Source organism: Ascoidea rubescens (assembly GCF_001661345.1).
Source record: "Ascoidea rubescens DSM 1968 unplaced genomic scaffold ASCRUscaffold_1, whole genome shotgun sequence".
NCBI lineage: Eukaryota > Fungi > Ascomycota > Saccharomycetes > Ascoideales > Ascoideaceae > Ascoidea > Ascoidea rubescens.
In genome coordinates, this window is record NW_017962913.1 from 1,582,406 (window position 1) to 1,596,042 (window position 13,637).

Below are 13,637 nucleotides of genomic sequence, written 5' to 3' on the forward strand. Positions count from 1 at the left end.
GGTTTTCTTTTAAATTTGTTTCTATGTTTTTATTCAGTGATGGCTATGAATATGGTAAAAAGACTGAAATCGTGGAGTTACTGGGAATCCTTAAACTTTGTTGGACGTTTATTGACAGATGCAGTGGTGAGGGAGCTGAACAGGCAGAAGAAGAAGTAGAAGAAGAAGCAGCAGCAGTGGGACCAAGAAAGCAGAGAAAAGGCCAGTGGAAGAATATATCTACATCCAGTTGATATCCAGTTGTTGTCCAGGGTTTGGTTATCAAAGTAGCAAAAGCGACAGTGAACAATAAACCAAAGAGAAAAAAACAGTTTTGATTGTTTGATTCATTTTGGGCGATTTCATCACGGACTGGCGAACACGACCAGACGAGCGCCAGCACAGTACCAGCTCCGGTGTGCTCGTCTTCGGAGTTGGCAGCTGCAGGCGTCCGCGTGTGTTCGCTAAGGTTGCCATGCCGCTCCCCTCTGGCTCTGGCACGCACGGTGTGTGGCGGACGACGGGAAACACACGCTTGACTGCGCAAAGGTGGGGTCTGGCCGAGCAGCGCACCCGCAGAAACGGCATACGGATGCCGAATGGGGTGTATGGGGTGTGAGAACGGGAATACAACGTGATGACCACGTGTTAATGTTAGTCGCCGATTCTGCGGATGCGCTTATTTGAGAGGCAAGAAGTGACGAAAGAGAGGGAAGAGAAGAGAAGAGATGAAGGAAAAGTAGCAAATGGATGGTGTTTCTGTGAGGGACTTTATAGGCTCGACGTTGAGAATAACCATCGACAACGGTGCTCCTTTGATCAATGTTGACGCTAGCGACAGTACTGAAATCGACGAGTTGGTCAACTGCCTGAGAGTGGTTGAAGGAACTTTGATAGCTATTGATAACGATCCCAATATCCTTTTAGACGAGGTAGTGGAGCACATTTGCAACGAGAGCACCAACCAGAAGACGACAAGAAGCTTGGGGTTGGTGTCAATTCCATACCAGTCGATAGCCAGAATCGAGTTGTCTAAGAGAGAGTATGAGTTGATCAAGAATTCTCAGCGAAGAACAACATTGTTTGCAGGTTTGGTTGGTAAGAAGTGATAATCGATGGAGAAATAATTATTTTGCTACTTTTGTGTATATACATTATCTTAAATATAGTCAATAATCAATAATCAATAGTCAATAGTCAATAATTAGTAATGATAAAAAGAGAAATACAATAGAAATATAATAGAAATACAATAGAAATATAATAGAAATATTATAAAAAGATAGATATAAAAAGATATATATATAAATATAAACATAGAAGAAAACCCCATTATATAACCAAAATTTGCAGTAAAGAAGTAAAATAAGGACAAAATGATTTTCTCTAGACCAAACTGTATAATAGTAAATGAAAAATAAAACAAATAAAAGGATGTATATATATATATATGTATATATATATAAAGGGAATAAAATTCATAACTGAAATAATAGCCATTAAAGAACAAAAACAGGATAAAACAAAAAGAGGACAAAAAAATAATTAATTAAAGATTAGTTAATGCAAATCATTTCCATATCAATATAAATCATCAGATTAGATGGATAATATAACCGTCATTTTAAAAAAAAAAAAATTCCTTCAAATTCCTTTAAAATGTCATTTCTTCTTCTTCACTATCAGATCCAAAACTTTCAACTGATGACAAGTCATCATCTGAATCATTATTAATATTGTTATTATCATCGTCGTCATCGTCATCATCGCTGTTATTTTTATTGATATTCTTATTCTTGTTTTTGTAATTATAAACATTGTCGGATTTAAATATATTCTGGTTCGATGCATATTTCTTAACATATTCTTTGATTTTTTCGTTATAACTTGCTTTATCGTTCATATACAAATGACTGGCATCCCCATTCAATGGATCATCGGCATTGGGATAACTTAATAGTTGAGGCAAAAAAATTTCAAATATATTAAATATATCAAACATCGGTGACCATGTTTGATTTATGACATCGAGACAAACTGATCCTGAAGTTTCATCTATATTGGGATGATAAATTGTATTGGTAAATCCAATTGAGGGTGATTTGTATGGATAATCATCGGGCAATTCAACATGGACTTTCCAAACTCCTCCTTCGTACGCAGCTGTTTAAAAAAAAAGACAAATAAATGAATGCAATTATTGTTAGTATCAAACAGTTTCTCTTTCTCTTTCTCTTTCTCTTTCATCATATTCTATTTTATTCTGTTTTAACTTACTCGATGGTGGTCCGAGAAATTTGACATGAAACTCTTGCAAATTGTCATTTACCAATTCAACATCATAGTTTGACATCAAGCTGAATGGTAATAGTTAGTAAAAAAAGGGCTCGTTCTTAACATATCACTTGCTACAGCAATATCGATAATAGAAATATAACATACAGATTGCTGACATCGTTTTGAATACGACGTTTTGAAGAACTATCAAGCAAAATACATGTTAGTATTACCACTGGATCAACAAAGAAAAAAATGCAAACCAATTAGTTAATTCACTCATGGAACCAAGTGCACTGGATAAGATCCTGCAACCCCATCACATACCTCATTTCAAAGTAGGGGATAAATAAAGTAGATGAAAAAACTAGAAACCAGCTGGCTTGAAACGCAGACTTGAAAGTGTATCAAAAAGGGGACAGTTCTTCCACTGATACTGAGAGCAAGGAGATAATAGCAGACTTATAGAAAAGAAAAAGAGGTGAGAGAGTGTGCTTTATATACTCTTCTCTCTATCTCCAGCTGAGTATAAAACACTTGCTATCGCTCCAGAATTGCCCAATCGGGCTATTACTCAGGGCCCCCCAGCTATCCGGCTGCTTTCCGCCCCTATCGCAAGCGGAAGGCCCCAACCACATCTGGAAGGGCCCGGAGTCTGCTGTTACAAGAGGCCCGGCCTCATTGGGCCTTGTTATGTGTTAGTTTTGGGGCTGTTTCGAGCTGTTTCAGAGGCAAAAGCAGCAAAAGCAGCAGAGCAGAAGCAGAAGAAGCACTTCAAGAAGATAGAGCAGTGGAGGCAGTGTCTGGTCTGTTTGGCGATAATGCTTTCTGTCTCGCGAAGAGGGTTTCTCTGCAAACCACCCAGTGCTTCTCGTTGGTTCACCTCGCTGGCACTGTTCCTCAGCAACACCACCACCAACAACAACAACACTCCAGCAGAGTCAAACACTACTGACGATATTGACCACAAGTACTCTCGAACTGTGTTGCTCCCATCCACATCTTTTCCCAACAGATCCAACAAGAAGTTGATCAACACACAACTATTGCCCACAGTCACCGATAGGCTCTACAACTGGCAATACACCACTCGCAGCAACAATCATCTATTTATCCTCCACGATGGCCCACCCTACGCGAATGGCGATTTACATCTAGGTCACTCAGTCAACAAAATCCTAAAGGACATCATCAACCGATACAACGTCTTGATTGGCAAAAAAGTCTACTACAGACCAGGCTGGGACTGCCATGGTTTGCCCATTGAGCTAATGGCTTTAGACAAAATTTCAAAAAAACTAAAAAAAAAGAAATTGGATACCAAATCTTTCACTCCTGTCAAAATCAGAGAGATAGCTGAAAAACATGCACTTCAGCAAATTGAAAACCAACGAGCACAATTCAAATCTTTTGCTATAATGGGCGACTTCGATAACCCTTATCTAACTCTATCAAGTGAATTTCAATTAAACCAATTGAAAATTTTTTATAAAATGTTTCAAAAAAATCTAATCAAAAGAAAGAAGAAACCCGTATACTGGGGTTGTGAAACCAATACTGCCTTAGCCGAAGGTGAACTAGAATACAATGAAAACCACAAATCAACAGCTACTTACTTGCTTTTCCCTTTAATTCATTTCAACGATGATTTTAAATCCTTTTTGCAAAACAACAAAATCAACTTCAATAACGAAAACCTATCCTGTTTAATTTGGACTTCCACACCATGGACAATCGCCAGTAATAAAGCAATTTGTATCAATCAAAAGCTCAATTACTCTCTCATCCACTCACCTGAACATGGCTATTTGGTAGTCGCTGAAGATTTGGCATCTAAAATTTCCTCTTTAACTTCTTCCGAATCATCAATAATAACTTCCTTTCCAGGCTCTTTACTCCTAAATAACAAATATAAAAACCCATTAATAACTGATGATTCCATCAACTCATTTCCAATTATACATGGTGACCATGTCACAAATACTGCCGGTACTGGCTTAGTCCATACTGCTCCTGGCCATGGTAATGATGATTATTTCGCTTGTCTTAATAATGGTATAACTGACATTTTATCTCCAGTTGATGGTAGCGGTCGTTACACAAACGAATTGCCAAATGGTTTCGAGGTTTTAATTGGCCATAAAGTTCTAGGTGAGGGCACTCTTGAAATGTTGCGTCTCTTGCATTCTCAAAAAATGATTTATCACTCACAAGATTTGATTCATTCTTATCCATATGACTGGAGATCAAAAAAACCAATAGTCATACGTTCCACCCCTCAATGGTTTGCTGACTTGTCCAACATAAGAGAAACTGCGACAGAGTCATTATCAGACGTCAATTTTGTTCCTCAAAGAGGTTTAAATAGATTGACTTCTTTTATCAAAAATAGAAATGAATGGTGTATATCTAGACAAAGATCTTGGGGTGTTCCAATTCCTTGTTTTTACCATAAACAAACAGGCCAATTTTTAATGAATCAAGATACTATTACTCATTTAATTCAATTGCTTCTAAATGGCACCTCTCTAAACTCTTGGTTTCAAGAAGAAGAAGATATCTCATACTGGTTGCCAAATTCCTACAAATCAGAAGCACATAATTACACAAAAGGAAAAGACACCATGGATGTCTGGTTTGATTCAGGTTCAAGTTGGACATTAATTGAACTGTATTTAAACAGCCAAAATTTATTAAACTCCAGAAAATATCTAGCTGATGTCTATTTAGAAGGCTCAGATCAGCATAGAGGCTGGTTTCAGTCCTCTTTACTAACCAAAGTCGCTGCAGGTTCTTTGTTACCTGAAAATAATCTTGACATGTCTTTTGATAAACAGGCACCTTATAAGACAATTATCACTCACGGTTTTACTCTAGATGAAAAAGGTCAAAAGATGTCCAAATCAATTGGCAATACTATTTTACCAGATGAAATCATACTTGGAAAAAAAGGGCTTAAACCACTTGGTATAGACGGTTTAAGATTATGGGTTGCACAATCTGATTTTACTCACGACATTTCAATTGGCCTAACTATTATGAAACATGTAACTGAAAACTTGATAAAAATAAGATTTACATTTAAATTTTTATTGGGCAATTTAAATGACTTCTCATATGAAAAAGATGCCATAGAATATGAAAATCTTAACCTAATTGACAAATATTGTTTATCAAAAATTTACAATCTATATCAAAATGCTCATTCTGAATATTCTGTCTACAACTATAAAAAATTGATTCAGTTGATAAACAATAATATAAACATAACTTTATCTTCATTATATTTCGATGTATGTAAAGACAGATTATATGTGGATGGTATCGATAGTCTATCTAGAAGATCGGCACAAACGGTTTTATTTCATGTTTTAATGATATACTTGAAGATTTTATCTCCTATTTTGCCATTGATGACTCAAGAGGCCACCGATAATATTCCAATAGAAATGGCAAAGATTTTTAAAACAGATGGTTTCTTTTCCGCTTATCAAATTCAAATTGAAGATTATTTTAATGAAAAGTTCATAAATGGAAAAATCGAATCATTTATCGATGATTACGTTTCAAAATTAAAGGACCAACTTTTATTGATGCTTGAACAAGGAAGAATACTTAAGACAATTAAAAATTCACTAGAGTCTCAAGTTCAATTGGTTATTAAATCAGGGAGTGAAATGGTTTACTGGAATTTACTTGAGAAAGAAATGGGTGAAAAGGGATTGAGCGATTTACTTTTAGTTTCGAATGTTAGATTTGTTGAAGAGATACCAGAAACAATTGATTCAAATTTATTGTATGATTATAGACAAACTTTTGAGATTGGAGGTGATAAATTTTTAGCAAGAGTTCTACCTTCAGAAGATTTTAAATGCCCGAGATGTTGGAAATATACAGCCAAAAAGGAAAAAACATTATGCAGTCGATGCGATGAATTAATAGACTGAGAATTTGATGTATTTGAAATTAAAAATATCATTTGTATTATATTATTATTGTACATAGAATAAATTACATATTATATATAGTTGTATATATATAAAAAATACTTGCATAAGTAGACTAAAAAATGAGAATATTTAAACCAGCAATTGTGAAACCGAAGCTCATACGAAAACAGAAAAGAAATAAACTGAATATTAATAGTGGAAAATAAAACCAATGTTATATGAACGAAAAACCCTTATTTTTTTGTATTTTTTTTTATTTTGTATTTTTTGGATAAATGCAGATAATTAATAGCCAAGAGTGACCTTTAGGATGAAGGTTGCAATAAATGGAATTGAAATGAATAAGATTGGATATTGACACATTAAACAGAGAGCAAAAGAATCCAATTGAAAATGATTATAATTTTGATCTTTATTATCAATATCATCATTATTGGAAGTAGAAGGCGTATAAAAAGCAGTCAAATAAATTTGTGCAGTGAAACTTGGTAAAGACCATATTAAAACTATTACAAAACATAGCATTTTTGAATTTGGATCAGCAGTATCCAACCAATTGAAATTATTTAATAAACCAGTTACCCATGTTATTCCAATAATTGGAAACAAACATAATTTTATTATTGCTAAGAGAACAGCAGTTCTTGAAAATTTTTTTAAGATTTTGTTGGAAGTGTTAAATTTTAATTTACCCAAGCTACCACCTAATAATAGTAAACCAATTGGAACTTGGGCTGAACCAATATAATAGGTAAAGTCGATAAACAATTCTAGAGGAGGCTGATCATCGGGAGCATTTGGAATATTAATTGAATCATCTTCGATAAATAGTACTCTGACCCATGGTATCAATGCGATTGTTAAGGAAATTAATAATGAAAGTGCAATAGGCTGTAAAAAATTAGAGAAAAACTCGTAAAAAATGGTATAAAGAGTGTGAAGGATTATCTTTTTTTTACTTTTTTTGGTATTCTCATTAGTATTATCATTAACAAGAGCAGTGCCATTATTATTGATATTATTAAAAATTTCGTGTTTTTCGTTTGTGTTTTGAATGGGTATGGAGTGATTATTATTATTATCGGTAGTAGTAGTAGGTGCAGTAGTATTAATAGCAGCAATAGTAATAGAAGATTTTTTGTCTACTTTTTTTGGTTTAGTTTCATTAATTATTCCAATATCAGTAATTATAGACCTTTGGTCATCATTATAGAAGTGATTGATAGGAGCAGCCAGTTGTTCAAGTGAAGGTAAGGAAGATTGAGAAACAACAGTTGATGCAGATGTGTATTGGTAAATATCTTCAGGGTGAAGATCAATATTTGAGTTACTAGAGATTACAGCTTGAATTGGATTAGTTTGGTTATAAACAGTTGATCCAGAGTGATTAAAGTCAAAATTATCATTATCATTATCATTAGTCGGTTGAATGTTGCTAGTTATAATTTCGTTGACAATTAATGATTTTTCTGGATCTTTATTTTGAATTGATTGTCTTTTTTTATCTTGAATAAAATCATATTGGATTAGTTTATAGCCGCCCAAATTAAAGGTTAAAAACACCAAACAAGCCATAAAAATACAGATATATGCGATTCCTTTTTCGCCTTGAGATTGTGTGAATATTAAACCAGAGGACAACGTCTGAATATAGGCAATTGGTATATCGCTGACATTTTGAAACATGCAAGCGGCTATAAAACCACCTTTAAATCTTTTGGGAGTTAAGTTTAGCAATATGAAAGGCATGCTTATGAGGAAGCCACCAACGTAGAGCAAAAAGGAGGATAAGCATATTATTCCAATGGCTTTCAAGTCGTCGATTGAAATATTGGAAATGACTTTGTTAAAAATTAAACAGGGTATCAAGATGTTTAGCATGATGGTTGATAAATGCTTTGTAGTCTCGACATTAAGGATGTTTTTCTTACCAAGATAGATACCACAGCCAATGATAAGATACATCTTAAGAATTGGTTTGATGCAGCACCATATCACAGCACCCAACGACAACGACATTGATTTCTGAATTATAGAATTATTGAATTATTGAATTTTTGTTGTTGTGTTAATCTCGATGGAAAAAAAACAAAGAAAAGATGGAATAGAATCAAACAGAAAAGAGAAGATAACAAACGATATATCAGAGGCCAAAGAGGATCGTTAGGCAGAAGTTTTCCAATAACAAAAGAGATTTGGCAATAAGCAGATTTGGCATTAAGCAGAAGTACCACAAATATAGTACTTCATTTTGGTGGAAAACAGCAAAGTGGTTGTTTTTATATTCGAGAGAAAAGTGTTTTTGAAACCCAAAGCAGTATTGCGGCAATAGGCGGTGTAAAAATTCGGTTATGCGGCTAGAGGCACCGTCCATTACCGAGAGAGCTGGATAAACTTTTATTGTTGAAGGAGGATTTCTATTGTTGCTTTTGTTGCTGTGCTTGTTTTTGTTGGGCAATGAGATCAAGGTCGAGGAGTGATGTGTTGGAGCTGGGCTACATGTGTTTGGCGACGGGAGATAAGAGGAAGGTGGTGGGTATAAATAGAAGTGGTGCGAATATAGGATTTATTAGGATTTATTAGGATTTAGAATTGTTAGCACTATATTATTAAAAGTATAAGATTTATAGGGTTTGTGCTTGGGAATGGTTGAGACTAGACCGCAACTCTTTGAGCAATTTTGATGGTATCGGCTAAAACACCAGCGGCTGTAACTTCAGAACCTGCACCTGCACCTTGAACAATCAATGGGTTGGTGTATCTTTCGGTTTGGATCGAAATGACATTGTCAGAGCCTTGCAACGAAGCAAAAGGGTGAGACTTGTCATATTTAGCAATACCAACAAACACCTTGTTGTTCACGAGGTCGACGCTACCAACAAATCTTAAAACTTTACCTTCATTTGCAGCATCAATTTTTTGTTGTTTAATTTGGTCATCGAAGTTTGGCAATTGACTCAAGAAATCAGCCGTTGATAAAGTTGGAGAGGATAATTCTTTTGGAATCAATGATTCGATATCCAAATCATTCAATGAGTTGATTCCGAAACCAGAAATTCTGGCCAAAATGATAACTTTTCTGGCGACATCTAAACCACCCAAGTCATCTCTTGGATCTGGTTCAGTGTAACCTAATTCTTTGGCTTTCAATACAATGTCACTGAATTTAATGTCATCAGACTGAGAAAACGAATTGAAAATAAACGACAATGAACCAGAAAATATACCCTCAATTTTAATAATTTTATCGCCAGTTTGGATTAAATCGTTCAATGTGCCAATAATTGGCAATCCAGCACCAACAGTTGCCTCGTGGTAGAGCAACGCAGTGTCATTTTTCTTTCTGGATTCGTTGAATAGTTGTTCCCATAACGAGTAGTTGTCAGAGAAGGCCTTCTTATTGGGAGTTGCAATCGAAATCTTGTTTTCAAGAAATTTTGGATAAGATTGTGCGATAGCCAAACTTGATGTGTTATCGACTAAGATGGTTGGTAACTTAGTGATCGAGCTTTGCTCTTTCAAAAACTCTAGCAAATCGGGAATCGAAAGCGATGGAGTCTTTGAGCTTTGCAAAGCAGAGGCCCAGTTGTCTGCTGAAAGTCCAGTTGGAGCTTTCAAAGATTGGTCAGCATTACCAATGTAAATGACATTGTATTTAATTGACGAGGACATTCTAAGCAATTGGCTCACAAAGGCAGAGCCAACGACACCGGTGCCAACAATTGCAACGTTAACAGACTTGACCATTTCGACAACAGTTCACAGCTACTCAATACCCAGGTAAATATGATGGAAAACAATCTCCTCTACGAGTTATATACCATCAGAAACAATATAAGGATAAAAGATTTTTGCGATGAGTCAAACTGGCCAATGATATGGGGCAATTTCACGTGTGCTGCTCATCTTCTGGACCCAGAACTTTGAACAGCTTTCGGTCGAAGAGCCCTCTCTGCAGACGCATTTCGAGTTGGTGGCACTGCAAAAGAGCAGAGACATTTCGAGCTGGGGTACTGCTCTTTTGCACTGTGGAGATTGGCAACAGAGGAAGCAAAGGAAGCAGAGGAAGCAGCACCGAAAGAAGCACCATTGGCTGACCCACACCACTGGCGACAGGGGCAAAGGAAGCGAAACTTCGAGAGCGAATATTTTGAGGCCTCTTTTCGCTATTCCTCTATGGGTCGAGCAGATAAAGCAGATATTATCCAGAGCGATAAGAGTGTTGGTGGAGGTGTTTCTTCGGTAGTATACAGCCCTCAATTGCACTGGACTACTGTTGTGCTATTTCTGGCCATCCCTTGTTCCTATGTCTTGCTCACTTCCTTTTCCAATGGCAAAGATGATAAAAGTATCTATAGCTGCCAGATTGTCCAGTCCCAACAACATCTTGCTATTGAGAGCAAGAAATTGCATCAATTACTACAACTCTGGAAATCTCCAGTTTAAGAGGTCTTTTTTGAATATTCCGGATCTTTCAAATTCAAATTCAGACCTAAATGGCAGCAATGGTGGTGCAGCCACTGGTTCCTCTGGCTCGGATTTTAAAGACAATAGCGATGGTTCTCAGCATTATTTGATCAAGAAGAAACTAAATCATCCTCCCGAGGTTCTATTTGAAGTTGTTTCGGATGTTTCTTCTTATCAGGAATTTGTCCCATACTGCAAAAAGTCCTTTATCTCGAAAACAGATTCAGATAATTTGGATTTGCCAACTGAAGCTGGTTTAAGAGTGGGCTTTAAACAATTCGACGAAACCTTTGTTTGCAAATTAAATTGCTCCAATGATTCCAATAAAAGAATCGTTATAGCTGAGAGCTTATCCCATTCCTTGTTTGATAATTTGTATACAAAATGGATAATACTAAACGACCCTACAAACAATTCAAACAAATGCGAAATCAATTTAATTCTAGAATATAAATTCAAAAATAATATTTATAATATGGTTAGCAAACTTTTTGCACAATCTGTCACTCAGATAATGCTTAGAGCTTTTAATAATAGAGCTGCTCATGTTAGAAACCAAAAATCATTAGACCAAAATAATAAAAATTAATACCAATTAATAGCAATAAATAAAAATTTAAACGAAAACAAATACAAAAAACAAACTAAAAAAAACTTTCAATACCCATTTTCATATCATATATGCCTTTTTTTTTTCTTTTTTTCTTTTTTTCTTTTTTTAATCTTTTAGACCATTTATACCGTCTACTTGGTCTATATATTTTTACATAGAGTATTGTTCACTTACAAATCCAATATCATGCCTTTTGGCCCATTGTTTAAAATCGCTATTCAATGATTTTGGTCCACACGAAATTATCCATTTCCCATTATATTCTATATCACTGATGATATTTGCATCATTAGAACTACTGGGACTTTCGGGATCATCTAAAAGTTGACCCAAGCAGACATTTAGATTTGGTCTTCCATAATGAACTTTAATAGGTTTTTCATCAATTGGCTGATTTTCATACTTATGAAAATTGTCATCATCTTCATCTTCGTTTTCGTCTTCACTAAATCCAAAATTCCCATTGATGGGGCTTGAAATACCACTTTGACTTTCAATATCTTCAGGAGTACTTAAGCTAAACAGTGGAACATTTTCATTTTCACTTTTCCATTTACCTCTTTTTTTGTTATTGTTTTTAGAACCTTTTAACAATTCATCTTCAATATTAAATTCATCAAGATCAATTTCTTCCAAATCACCTTCGTCAATTCTATGTGAATCTGATAACTTTTTGTAGCTGTTGTAATTAATACTTGACGCAATGGTTCTTATAGTCTGTATTCCTCTCATTGACATTTTTAAAAATGATTGTTTTTTAGGACTACTAATATTATTGATATCATTGTTATTTGAATGAATAATGTTTTTGTTAAAGTTGTCTTCGTTATTACCAAAAGAAGAATTTTGTCCGGTGATATAAATATTAACATTAAACTTTTTATTTTGTTTCAATAAACCTAATTCTTTTAATACATAAATATCATTTTTGTTTCTTATCACCCAAATAAATTTAATATTAAAACCTTTGGTATGGAGTAGATCGTATTTGTTTTTTTGAAGTAAATACTGATAGATTGGTAATCCAAATGAGATGCCGGAGCCTCCACAAACAATTACGCTTTGCTTGACTTTATTAAAGAAGGAATCATGAATTGAAGAATATGGGCCCAATAGTGAATAGTTTTTATTCAAATCAATTTCAAATTTGGTTTTTTTAATAATTAGCACAATCTCTTTATTAGATGAAATTGTATAAGGATGAGATGGAGCAAACAAATTAAAAGGATTTTTTTTAAAGCTATTTGCAAATCTTATATGCGAACCAGGTATCCATTGCCAATTTAAAACCGAATTATTGATGTAAACTAGAATCAAATTGGATTTTTCGTTTTTCTTGATTGTGATTTCATTGGAAGTGTTTGTAATTAAATTTGACATAAAATATTTGTGTAGTGATTGATAAAGCAATAAAATAATTGCAATAGCCGAATAAATATTCACACCAGGTCTTGCATGGAACGAAATCAATATCAATGTTATCCAAGCGACTAAATAATGGAAGATATAGAACAAATCATAAAACCTGGATCTAATTGGTTTCAACGATATTGTCAAAACAAGAGAAAACAATATAAAAGTTATGAAACCCAAGAAATTTAAAAACTTGAAATTCTTTGCGATAAACAGTTTTTCCATTGACCATTTGACAAAATAACCAACTCCATGAGCTATTGAAAAAAAAATAATCAACCTTGAGATCCATTTGTGTAAATTTGTTAAATTTAGGTAGTTCAATTTTGGTAGAGGAGATGGTTTAAGTGTCAAAAAAATGTTAAAGGGAATCAAAGCATAAGACAACCTTCCAAATCTCTTAATCAACCCAATGTAGTTTGATTTCTCAAATTTGATAAAACTTATGCCCAAGATTATGACAGACCAAATGAGAACTTGTGCATATAAGGGCAATTCATTCAATTTTTTGACAAATCTCTTTTTTCTAGCTGATATTGATAAGCGATTTGCAGTTAAGTGTATTCTCACATATAAGAAATTCACGAGAAATAAAAGCACAGTGTAGAAGATTGAAGCTGCAAATATCATGTAACCGTATTTGACATTGGCATGATGATGCCCACCATGTCTTTTGGCTAGAGTTTCTGTTATTGATTGCAACGAAGAGCCAACTGGAGCCATTGGAGAAGAATCGCAGCGTTGAGAGTCGATGAGATGGAGGAAGGAAATGAGAAAGATCGGAAAGGAAGGAAGAGGTTATATATCGGGTTCAAAGTGATACAAAAACAGCACGAGAAGAGCTCCACCAATGAGCTGTGTTGCTTACTCACCTTCTGCTCAGGCAGCAGAAGCAGCAGAGAGGTTATGGGACTTCGATCTACACAAAGAGAAGTTGT

General features: G+C 34.7%; 7 protein-coding genes across 7 annotated transcripts; 3 read left to right on the forward strand and 4 right to left on the reverse strand.

The window, feature by feature from the left end:
* Positions 1 to 725: 725 nt before the first annotated feature.
* Positions 726 to 1,088, forward strand: ASCRUDRAFT_83783 (LSM domain-containing protein; the record flags this gene model as incomplete). The annotated part of the gene is made up of 1 exon (XM_020194855.1): positions 726 to 1,088. The coding sequence occupies one exon, from the start codon at positions 726 to 728 to the stop codon at positions 1,086 to 1,088; it is 363 nt and encodes a 120-aa protein (XP_020050192.1).
* Positions 1,089 to 1,633: 545 nt separating this feature from the next.
* Positions 1,634 to 2,938, reverse strand: UBC8 (E2 ubiquitin-conjugating protein UBC8; the record flags this gene model as incomplete). The annotated part of the gene is made up of 4 exons (XM_020194304.1): positions 1,634 to 2,142; positions 2,257 to 2,336; positions 2,422 to 2,460; positions 2,934 to 2,938. 4 exons carry the CDS (start codon positions 2,936 to 2,938, stop codon positions 1,634 to 1,636), a joined length of 633 nt encoding a protein of 210 aa, XP_020050193.1.
* ISM1 (isoleucine--tRNA ligase ISM1) lies at positions 2,604 to 6,413 on the forward strand. The gene has a single exon (XM_020192372.1). The coding sequence runs from the start codon at positions 3,078 to 3,080 to the stop codon at positions 6,201 to 6,203; it is 3,126 nt and encodes a 1,041-aa protein (XP_020050194.1). The 5' UTR covers positions 2,604 to 3,077; the 3' UTR covers positions 6,204 to 6,413.
* A 78-nt stretch (positions 6,414 to 6,491) lies between these two features.
* On the reverse strand, positions 6,492 to 8,225 carry ASCRUDRAFT_29797 (AEC family transporter; the record flags this gene model as incomplete). The annotated part of the gene is made up of 1 exon (XM_020190142.1): positions 6,492 to 8,225. One exon carries the CDS (start codon positions 8,223 to 8,225, stop codon positions 6,492 to 6,494), a length of 1,734 nt encoding a protein of 577 aa, XP_020050195.1.
* Positions 8,226 to 8,861: 636 nt separating this feature from the next.
* HOM6 (homoserine dehydrogenase) lies at positions 8,862 to 9,953 on the reverse strand (the record flags this gene model as incomplete). The annotated part of the gene is made up of 1 exon (XM_020191454.1): positions 8,862 to 9,953. One exon carries the CDS (start codon positions 9,951 to 9,953, stop codon positions 8,862 to 8,864), a length of 1,092 nt encoding a protein of 363 aa, XP_020050196.1.
* Positions 9,954 to 10,770: 817 nt separating this feature from the next.
* On the forward strand, positions 10,771 to 11,214 carry COQ10 (ubiquinone-binding protein COQ10; the record flags this gene model as incomplete). The annotated part of the gene is made up of 1 exon (XM_020189422.1): positions 10,771 to 11,214. A coding segment is annotated over one exon (444 nt), but the record flags the coding sequence as incomplete, so codon positions are not given.
* Positions 11,084 to 13,636, reverse strand: AIM14 (putative metalloreductase). Its single transcript, XM_020192373.1, has one exon. The coding sequence runs from the start codon at positions 13,420 to 13,422 to the stop codon at positions 11,437 to 11,439; it is 1,986 nt and encodes a 661-aa protein (XP_020050198.1). The 5' UTR covers positions 13,423 to 13,636; the 3' UTR covers positions 11,084 to 11,436.
* Position 13,637: the final 1 nt, after the last annotated feature.

Coding starts and splice junctions, on each gene's coding strand:
- ISM1 (XM_020192372.1), top strand. CDS start 3,078: ATGCTTTCTGTCTCGCGAAGAGGGTTTCTCTGCAAACCACCCAGTGCT.
- AIM14 (XM_020192373.1), bottom strand. CDS start 13,422: ATGGCTCCAGTTGGCTCTTCGTTGCAATCAATAACAGAAACTCTAGCC.